The sequence below is a fragment of the Cynoglossus semilaevis genome, chromosome 18, assembly GCF_000523025.1.
Source record: "Cynoglossus semilaevis isolate Cse_v1.0 chromosome 18, Cse_v1.0, whole genome shotgun sequence".
Classification (NCBI taxonomy): domain Eukaryota; kingdom Metazoa; phylum Chordata; class Actinopteri; order Pleuronectiformes; family Cynoglossidae; genus Cynoglossus; species Cynoglossus semilaevis.
Genome location: NC_024324.1, coordinates 11,591,784 through 11,602,299, shown reverse-complemented (window position 1 = coordinate 11,602,299; position 10,516 = coordinate 11,591,784). Strand labels below are relative to the sequence as shown.

At 41.6% G+C, this 10,516-nt stretch overlaps 2 protein-coding genes across 2 annotated transcripts in view; one reads left to right on the top strand and one right to left on the bottom strand.

Moving 5' to 3' along the window:
- Positions 1-234: 234 nt before the first annotated feature.
- On the top strand, positions 235-4,351 carry LOC103394491 (ankyrin repeat and MYND domain-containing protein 2-like). The gene is made up of 5 exons (XM_008331818.3): positions 235-445; positions 1,015-1,150; positions 1,307-1,435; positions 1,527-1,650; positions 1,968-4,351. Exons 1-5 carry the CDS (start codon positions 237-239, stop codon positions 2,120-2,122), a joined length of 753 nt encoding a protein of 250 aa, XP_008330040.1. The 5' UTR covers positions 235-236; the 3' UTR covers positions 2,123-4,351.
- A 5,537-nt stretch (positions 4,352-9,888) lies between these two features.
- The window catches only part of LOC103394470 (sclerostin domain-containing protein 1-like), a 1,836-nt gene continuing 1,208 nt past the window's right edge, over positions 9,889-10,516 (bottom strand). The window contains exon 2 of the mRNA XM_008331794.3: positions 9,889-10,427. Within this exon, the coding sequence (XP_008330016.1) occupies positions 10,006-10,427 (422 nt within the window). The 3' untranslated portion in view covers positions 9,889-10,005. The remainder of the gene's footprint in view (positions 10,428-10,516) is intronic.

The window sequence follows — 10,516 nt, the reverse complement described above, 5'->3', positions numbered from 1 at the left end:
TATATATATACATATATGTATATGTATGTATATATCTACGTATATATTTGTATATGTATGTATATATCTACGTATATATTTGTATATGTATGTATATATCTACGTATATATTTGTATACATATATACAGTATATACGCATCTGATCTCCGTTCGACTTCTCTGCCTTAGGCTGCCTTGTCGAGTGCATATATACATATATATTTGTCTAAGCAATCCTGCACTCTGTCAGATAGTCATGCTGGTGAAAGAGAACCCTGTTCTGGTGGACGTGTCGGCTCTGGAGAAGTGCTACCAGGTGATGGACCTGCTGTGTGAACAGTGCGTGAAGCAGGAGGACATGAACGAAGTGCTGGCCATGAAGATGCACTACATCAGCTGTATACTGCAAAAGTGCCTGGTATTTCTGCAGAAATGTGACGACAAGCTGGACGCTCTTGTCAAGAGGTGGGGATGACATTTTCTTAAACGTGTCACAGTCTAAGATCACAAATTATTTTCTTAGCAATGTCACAAATTGAAGGGCCAAAAGTGCTGTACGAAAAATAAATAAAAAATAAATATTAAAGCATTTTAGCATTTTAGCCTTTGTTTTAGTTCACACGAACGTTCCATCTTTCTGCTCCTGACCCATTTTAGGACCCATTGTGGTTCGCCCGTGGAAGCTAATCAAATGCTAACATTAGCCTGCTAAAGACAAAAACCTTCATTTTCCTTTTTCTTTGTTAACCTATTCACGGAGAAATAGCTAATAAGAAATTAGCTAACAAATAACTAAAGTTTGGACAATCAAATAGGTTGAGTGCAGATAGGAAAAAACAAAAGAAAAATAACATAGGCCATAACCAAACATTGCAGGAATAGCTATAAGTTAACGAAAGCAAGAAGTTAACAAGTTTTTTTTCCTCACGTTTTTTGTCAACAAAACGCACACTGGGGAAACTGATGTATTGCAAGGAAGTACTGCATTTTTGAAATTTCTGTTTTCATTTTGCTTTGATGTTTTGTTTTCCCAGTCTGCTGAGGGGGAGAGAAAGCGACGGCTTCCCTCAGTACCAGGAGAGGTTCATTCGGGACTGCATTCGAAAGTTTCCCTACTGTGAGGCTACTCTTCTTCAGCAGCTGGTGAGGAGCTTTACATCGGTAGAGATTGTAAGTGAAGAAAATACCAGGAAGAACAAGCGTTTGTTTAGGAAGCATGAGAACGAACGGTGCTCGTGATGGTTGACGGCAACGGTTGTCAAGTATTGATCTTTTTGGCCTTCGCTGCCGACGCGACTCTCATTTACCGCTGTACTCGATTTCTAGGGCAACGACCCGACGGCGTACTCGGTGCTGACCCAGGCTCTTACCGGTCAGATGGCGTTCGAGGACGTTGACTATTGTGTGACGTGCGGTGAGAAAGGAGCGGACAAGAGGTGCTCTCTTTGTAAAACAGTAAGTTCTGCTCGTCATTTGGAAACGTCAACCATAGTCTCCGTGTTGAGCTGCGTCATTTTCCCGTTTTTTTCTTTGAATTGTTTTAAAGATCACTTACTGCAGCTTGAACTGCCAGAGGCTTCACTGGTTCACGCATAAAAGGATGTGCAGGTCCCTGCAAGAGCAAGACGCCGATCTGGACAAGGACACTCCGAGACTTAAAGAACTGAGAGGTGAATCTGTGCACGTTTATCTTTTTTTATTTTAGTCGCACCAGCCAAAAAAATGCATAATAAAGAAGGAAAATACATATATAAGTCACAACAGTGCCCCCTAGAGGCTGTTAGTGTGAAAATAACGAACATGTACATTTTCAGTGGTACAGGAGTAGCAGATACTGGGACACAAGCCTAGAGTGCCCTCTGGCGGCTGAAGGTTAAAAATAACGAACATCCATCCATCCAAAAATGTTGCAAAAGTAGCCAAAAATTAAGAAATTAAGACGTAACAATAATAGAAATAATTCCTCTGTGTCTTTTCTCTGAACTAGATGACGAAAGTGACCTGATGCTGGAGACGGCACACTTTTTGCAGGAGCTGGTCCTGCGGGCGGAGGAGAAGGTGGCTGCTGCTGGGGGCTGCCCTGCAGAGCTGCTTTCCTGCCCGTCTGCCTCTTCAGAGGGGCCGTCCTTCGGCCAGGACTGAGGCAGAATTATTGCGTTGGTGTCCCGAACCAATCAGTGAGGGACCAGCCGTGTCAGGAGGTCACAATTTTTTTTGTATATATTCAAACCAAATTTGGCCGTGATACCAAAGCTACTCAGGTACTTTTCAAAGACGTAATGTTAGTATTGAATTGGACACACTGAGAGTGAGAATTTTTTTATTTTTTTTAATTTTTGCTAGTAATTAGACTTGCTTTTTTTGGCCAAAAAAAAAAAGATTAGATATCAAGTGGGCCGGACCATTATAATCGAAACATAATTTCCTATAAATAACAACAAGTTCATGTTTTTCCCCTTTGTTTTCATGCACAGAAGTACAAATTTCCTAAACATGAGGTGTACTTTTTGATTTTCAAAATTCATCAAGTGGGCCGGTTTTTGGACTGCGGGTCGTATGTTTGACACCCCTGTGTTTGAGACTGCTTAGAGAAGATTTTAAATAAACCTGTCACAAAATCTACAGTGAAACATCTGGCTTTTTGGAACGTTATTGGACTCCCGACAGCAGATGGCAGCATTTCCTCTCTTTACACTCCTCCAAGCTTAGGACTAAAATTGCAAAATGGTCCATTCAAACATCATCATGAAAGGTTTTCACTGTCTAAACCAGGGGTGGCAAACATATGGCCCGTGGGCCAAAACCGGCCCGCTATGGTGCTCAATCCGGCCTGCTTGATGAATTTTGAAAATAAAAAAATAATACACAAACACTTAGTGTTCAGGATGCAGTTTTTAAAATTATTATTATTATACTGTGCATGAACCGAAACGAGTTTGACACACCTGATTTTTTTTGGTAATATTTGTAATTTCATTCCCTTTGTGTAATCATAATATCAGTTTTGCAGGAATTTAATTGTTTTTAGATCAAGTGAAGTGGAGTTTTTTTAAAGCAAAAGCTGTAATTCAACATGGGGGTACGTGGGGCTGTACAAGAAAGAAAAGAAAAACTCCACTGCGTCTAAGATCGTATTTAAATACAGTTCTACTGATATGTTTATGTTCTAATCATATGCCTGATTAAAATTGCTTTGCTGTATTTTTTTCCCCTCTCTCTTCTTTGACATTTTGTCTTTTCTTTTTAGGAGAAAAATGCCCTTGTATTAAGATTGAGGCTCACGGTGTGACAACAGGAAGACAGATGTTGGTCAGTGCTGAAAAATTAGGAGAGACTACTGTTCCGCCTCACTTTCTCACACATGCTGAATGTCCTTCGGCAGTCCACCCGAGCCGCGTCTCCTTTAGCCCCTTTTGTTCTCCGCTTCCAGCGCTCCGCTCCCGTGGATGCACCCCGACATCTGTCACTGTGGGGTGATGGGCACAAGCAGCGAGCATGGCCGCTGTCATGCTGACTGTAAGTAGAGTCACAACTCAAGCCCCGGCCTTATTTTTCCAGCCCATTATCCCCTGATCCGCGTGTCACACTAACACTGGACGGCGGCGCAGCATAAAAGCCCGATCTCAAATTTCCGGTTTTGAGATGTAAAAATTAGCAAATGTTCTGTGGGATCAAGTAACTTCGACTATGTCCCTACAAGCCCCCCAGGTTTTTTTTTTTTTTCCCCCCCCCCCTTCTTCTATCTCCCCTTATCCATACCTCCACTTTGATGATGGGATGTCACAAACACAGCTTTTTGGGGTAACTGGAGCTCATTTTTGAGTGCGAAAAAAACAAAAAAAAAGCGCACTCCACACCTCTGTGCAACAATAAAGGCATGGGCCTTTATTGGACAGTTTTGGAGTGGATTTATTTTCAGTGGTATCAAAGGAAAGACAAGGACAGCTGGAGTAAAAGTCATTGTCACAGGGTCCTGGGAACTGCGTGTAAAAGGACACCTCAGGTCTTAGGGGCAAAGTTTCGGCAGGATGAAGGCGCAGGGGAGGCTTTGTCAGGCCACTGTATGATTCGGATGATGGACGTATGCATAGATCATGTTGGTGAGCTCATCCTCAACCCCGCCGAGCCAAGGCTCGTGGGGTCTCGGCGAAGATCTTCGATTTCAAAACAAAATCTCGACGCGGAGCGCTCGCAAAATCTCGTCAAATCAGGATTTCGCTGAAATAACGGTCGTGACCGCTTCCCCCCCTTTTCCTTCTGCTTTAATGTAAAAAAAAAAGAAAAAAAGACGTCATCGATCAATCGATCTTTCTTCTCATCCAGAAAACACATATAACGTTATTTCTTATTTTACTGAATGCGTCTTTTTTCAGCGACACGTCGCAAGCGTGTAAACATCGTCCCAGTACTCTCACCTCCGCTTTGAACTGAAATCTTAGAATGGGCCTCCCCCCCCCCATCACTTTGCAACACTTTTCCTTCTGCTTTAATGTAAAAAAAAAAGAAAAAAAGACGTCATCGATCAATCGATCTTTCTTCTCATCCAGAAAACACATATAACGTTATTTCTTATTTTACTGAATGCGTCTTTTTTCAGCGACACGTCGCAAGCGTGTAAACATCGTCCGAGTACTCTCACCTCCGCTTTGAACTGAAATCTTAGAATGGGCCCGGCTGCTAATGCAGGTTTCCTGACAAATGAGATCACCGAGAGCACACCAAGGCTATCCAGTGCTCTCTGAGCATGTCGTACTGTCACCCAATACCTGACAAGGAATAAACAGCGCAGCTTTTATGTTTCCTCATCTTCGGGGCTGTGAGTGTGTGCGCGCATACAATAAAACTTGTGTCTTGTGTATGGGAAACCCTGTACCCTTAATGTTCGCCGTAATGGAATAGCTTAGAGTTACGGTCATCGGTCAATAATGTGGAATTTGTTCACGCAAACACCAAAAAGATCCTCATTGGACTTTAAAGTACCTTACTGTAAAACTAGCCTGTCGTAGGAAATGTAGTGTTGATAATGAGGGTCAACTTTTTGCTAATATCCGATATGCCGAAACGCTTAATTTCCGATTTCGATATCAACCGATACCGATATATCCAACCGTTTTCCCCCTGAAACTGCGGTAAACGTCTCAGGACCCTACAAGCGATTCCAGCATTTTCGGCGAAACCCAGGCATTGCGTTATCGGGCTTTCGTCATCGGCGGTAAAGCTGATAACGATTCTTACAGATATAACATAATTATGCAAATATCGGTTGGCCGATATTACCGCACATTCCTAGTTTCGACCTCTAACCCAACGACCATGGCGAGGATTCCGCTTTTACCAGAATTCTGCTACATGGACTTTTATTAAATGCCTCTTAAGCTCCCGCGGGCCACAAAAAATGGCTTGCCGGGCCGCATTTGGCCCCCGGGCCTTGAGTTTGACACGTATGGTATAGAGGCTTGTGATCAAATGAATGATGGTTTGAATCCTGGCCACTGTGAGTGTTGTGTCAAGGAAGCTTATCTACCGCAGTATTCCTGTTCTACTTCATTGTTTTTGTTCTTTTTTCCTGATAGGTTAAATGGACAGAGTACTTTGGCGGTGTGGTTTATTATGACACGAAGAAGAAAAGATAACACACTTATCTATTTCTGCCACTTATCGGAGGTCCTCTCTCTCTCTCGAGGGAGGCAGCCTAGCTATAGAAGCCCGGTATTCCCTCTCCACTGCCATTTGTTCACCTCTCCTGGGGGGGAATCCTGAGGCATTCCCATGCCAGCCGAGAGACGTGTCCCTCCATTGTGTTTTTCCCCCCCAACACAACAATGACTTTGCAAGAAATTTAAATTCAGAAGAGCTAAAAATGTAAGTTAAATGCACCAGATATTATCAGGGTTCCCAACCCCCGGTGCGGGGACCAGCGCTGGTTCGTAGGTCATTTGGTACCGGGCCGCGGTGGGACACGGTGAAAGACTAATTTACGTCATTCCAAGGCCATTCAGACTCTGATACTAACAGAAGAAAGCAGGCGTTGGCAAACTACGGCCCGGGGGCCTGATGCGGCCTGTTTGGCTTTTTAATCCGGCCCGCTAAACAAAATCTAAATGATGTTATTGATTTCTATTATTATTATTCTATAATCTTTATACCTCTGCCTTCTTCCTGCAATGCCCGCATTTCTCCATAGATGGCGTAGAAAAGGCTAAAAACATTTTAGCATTTTAGCTTTTATGACTTTTATGAATTTGTTTTAGTTCCAGATTCGGGCCCCCGAATTGTGGCCGGCGAGTCAAAAAGATGTTTTATTTTGAAAATCACAAATTTCACAAAGTAGACAGTTATCAGTGTTTAGCACTGGTTTAACGTCTGAAGTCATTTAATCTGAAGGTTCGCACAGACGTGCACAACGTGCAGGTGTGCATTTGTGGCTGCGCGCGCGCGTGTGTGTGTGTGTGTGTGTGTGTGTGTGTGTGTGTGTGTACAGCAAACAGCATGCCTTTGACATGACAAGCTGAAACGATGGTGTTTGCTCTCTTTTGTTGTTGCTCCTTCATCTCCGCACTTCTTAAACTAACAACCCCCACCTGAATGAGGAACAGGTGTGTGTGAGGAACAAAGATGATATTTTCTTTGCCTCCCTGGGCTTTTGACTGCAGAACACACATGTAGAGAGACGTCCAAGCAGCAACACCTTTCACAACTCCAGACCTCAGGACTCTGGAATAAAACATGTGTTTGTGTGGATTCTTTTTTTTTTTTTTTTTCTTTCCTCTCTTTCAATCCAGCGTGTTTGACTGAAACGAATTTCTGCTTTTTTTTTTTTGATGTGGCTTCTTCTCTCTCTCTCTCTCTCTCTTTGATATAAAGAACAACAGAATCCTCTCCTGCTATTCATAGTACGGGGAAGAGGAGGATTAACACTTGAGGTGGAGACTCCTTTTTTGTGTAGATCGGGGGTGTCAAACATACGGCACGCGGACCAAAACCGGCCCGCTAGGGTGTGCAATCGGGCCCACTTGATGAATTTTGAAAATAATATTATATTCATTTAATTTAATAGAATATAAATACAAAGTCATAATAAAATAAATATCGAATATACCTGTACTTTTTTGCATGAAAACAAAACAAAATGACTTATTGTTATTTATAGATAATTATGTTATATAATTATTATAATGTTATGGTAATTATATTATGGTTTGACACCCCCGATATATACAAACCATAACATATTTACCATAACAGAATATTAAATCGAATCAACTGCTGCCTTGTGTGTAGACATGCTACTTTTAGACACCCCCTTTATCCGCAGATCCACTAACTGTTTTTTTATTCGGAACCGGTCAACATGGCACGTCACAGGTCAACTAGTTTGTCAACGAGCCAAAATGAGCCATACAAAATGACTTGTCGGACCACATTTGGTCCCCGGGCCTTGAGTTTGATCCACTAAAATTTTTTTGGCACAAGTGAATTGGATAAGTGGGTGCGAAAAACCACAGATACAAGTGAGCTCACTCTCGATACCAAAATTACGTGTTCGCTCCTAGCCATTTCACTTGTGTTTTTTTTTCCAGTGTGCATTTTTTGTACTTTGTGCTGTGGTTTTGGAGACCCTTTATCTTGGGTGACTGTCCTTTTGTGTATTGAATCCTCCAGTGAGTCATGTCCTGAACTTAGGTCCCCCTGCATTGGAAAAGAGATGAGGTGTGGGTACAATGAGTATCCTGTGGTTATGTCTCCCAACAAAAGGTACTTGGGAAGGGCATGGAAAATATTGTGGTTTTCCCCTAATAGTGTCACAACATCACATGACCACAGGAACACTAAAGTCCAGGTTTAAGACCGAAATTGTCCAACAAATTACCCAGGGTTCATATCAGGGATTAGGAGAGAACTGTATAGATGTGAGGCCACAAGCGCAGCCAGGAATTCTGGGAGAAGGATGTGACAATGTAACACACTTGAATGTATTTCTACATACCATGCAGAATTCACTGATTCGATGCCAGCCTGTTAGACACTACAAAAGAAAGCGATATTTTACAGTATTATTATAAATAAATTACCGTATTTTCCGGACTATAAGTTGCACTTTTTTTTCATCCTTTAGCTGGGTTTGCGACTCATACTCACGTGCGACTTATATATTAAATTTATAATTGCACATGTTTGTTATTTTCACACTGACAGCCACTAGAGGGCACTCTAGCTGGGAGATGAGACTTACTGCTCCGAAGCGACTTAGAGTAGAAAATATGGTAATATTTTTTTGGGCCTCCTATCCGTCAGGGTTCCCCATACAGTGCCACTATGTGAAGCTACCATGAATGTTAATATCAGATTTTTAGAACAGTGTAGAGCAGGGTTTCCCAACCCCAGGTCTGCGGACCAGTCCATAGGTCATATGTTGCTGGGCTTCAGTTTTTCTACTTTACTTAATTCCAAAAGAATCCAGTCATATCCCTTTACTTAATAAAGTCTAAAAGCTGTTTTTTTATTTTTTTTATTTTAACGAACCTCCAACAATCGGCGTGGTTGTCAAACTCGAGGCCCGCAAAACGAGGCGATAACTTCAACGAGTAAATTAAGGTAACTAAGTAACTTTTGCTCAAAGTAAATTTTACTCGAGTAGCTTTTTGGATGGGTACTTTTACCTGAGTAGAATTTAAGCAAAGTAGATATACTTTTACTTTAATTGCATTTTTAGTACTTTTTCCACCTCTGCCAATAAGAATATTATACTTACGTAAAAGTGCGATCAGCTAATCGTTTGCGTATCGTTTAGCAGGCAGGAGCTCGTTTTTACTTTATCACTCATTTCATCCGATTATTGTCTATGAACACATTTTCATGTTTGTAAGTGTGTCTTCAATCTCCGGCTTACAAAGTACATCAGGGTGACATGTTGAGCACAGGGTAACATAAGATGAACATCCTGTTGTTACAGCCCACAGCGTCCGGGGCAAAAACATGAAACAATATGAGGTCTTTATGTTGCCGCAACAAGAAGAAGCCCCAGGAGCCTGGAGGTAAAGGTGTTCACTTCACACAAAAAAAAAAAGCATGGCAACCATTGAAAGAACATTCATCAGTAAATATCTCAGCCTCTCTCGTCAGGAAGTACACGTCTGACGTCTCATTTTTCTACTGGATTACTTCAGAAAAAAAAAGTTACACGTGTAACAAATTGACATTAAGAGTTTATTTCATACCAAAAATATAAAAGCAGAAATTTGTACAAAAATAAATCACACATCATAAGAAAAAAAAAACCCAATATACTGCATCCCCTGTAAACTAATATTAGGATTTGCATGTTGTGTGTACTGTACTGTTAAGTTTGTGTTTTACCATGCTTATATAACAACGCTGTGAGGTAAAACTGATGAAAACCCCCAAAAGTACACGCATTCCCCCGGGGGTGTAAATATGTGTATGTGTGTGTGTGTGTGCACGTGTGCATGTGTTTGTGTGTAGTGGGGACTCACAGGTAACAATGAGACACAGCAGTGTGTGAGGGACCCAGTATATTTAATAAAGAATAGTCCGACTGAGGTAGGTACCAAAATAAAATAATAAAAAAAAACATCATATACACATAAACATATAAGTATAATATACTACAACTACACGAAAAAGTTTTTTTATACATTTAATTCAACAAAAAGTTATGTTTTTATGAATATGATAAAATGAGACTAAGTGTATAGACTACCAAATAATCACTGTTGAACATGAACGCCCATGCAAATGTATAGCAGCTTATAACATCTATGTCTATGCCTTTATAGTTCTGGTGTTATGTACAAAACTTTTGCCTGAGGACTAAAGGTAAACAGCATGAGTCGAGGCAAAAACTATTATAAAAAAAAATCATAAACTGTTTTGTACTTTTTTTTTTATTTTTACCAAGCTGTACTTTTATATTTTAAATGAATTCAATCTATGTCAATACTATTCTCTTTTACTTCTACTACTTTTAAATATTTGGTTATAATTGTACATTTCATACACGGACTTCAGTCTTCAGACTGTCTCCCAGCCTTCTCTTCCGGTTGTCCACTCTTCCTCGGGTTTTTTCTCTGTTTGCCGCCGGAAACGGACGTGTCCTTGTGTCCGGAGTCGTTCTGCTGTCTCGAGTAACGCTTGCACTTGCAGGCGGTCACCACTGTTATCTTGTAGGTGCGCGAGCTTCCGTCCTGACACTGCAGCTGGATCCGCTGTGTCCTAGTTTTATCAATAATGCAGCGCCACTCCTGGCTGTCGCGGCGGCTCCAGTACCTCCCTGTGTAGCTGCCGCTCCCGATCCAGTTGGGCAACAGGTGGGCTGGCAGACACTCCCCCGCGCACACCAGCTCTTTAATGGGGTTCACACTGGTGCACTGACCATCGGAGATGTACTTGGTGGATCTTAGCTCCCTGCAGCCCACCTGACTCTGGTCTGGACAGAACACATGGGGAAATGTTGTTATGTTACACGTACAGAACCCTGATGTCAAGGCAGTTGAACTAAATGTTACTCCATTTTTT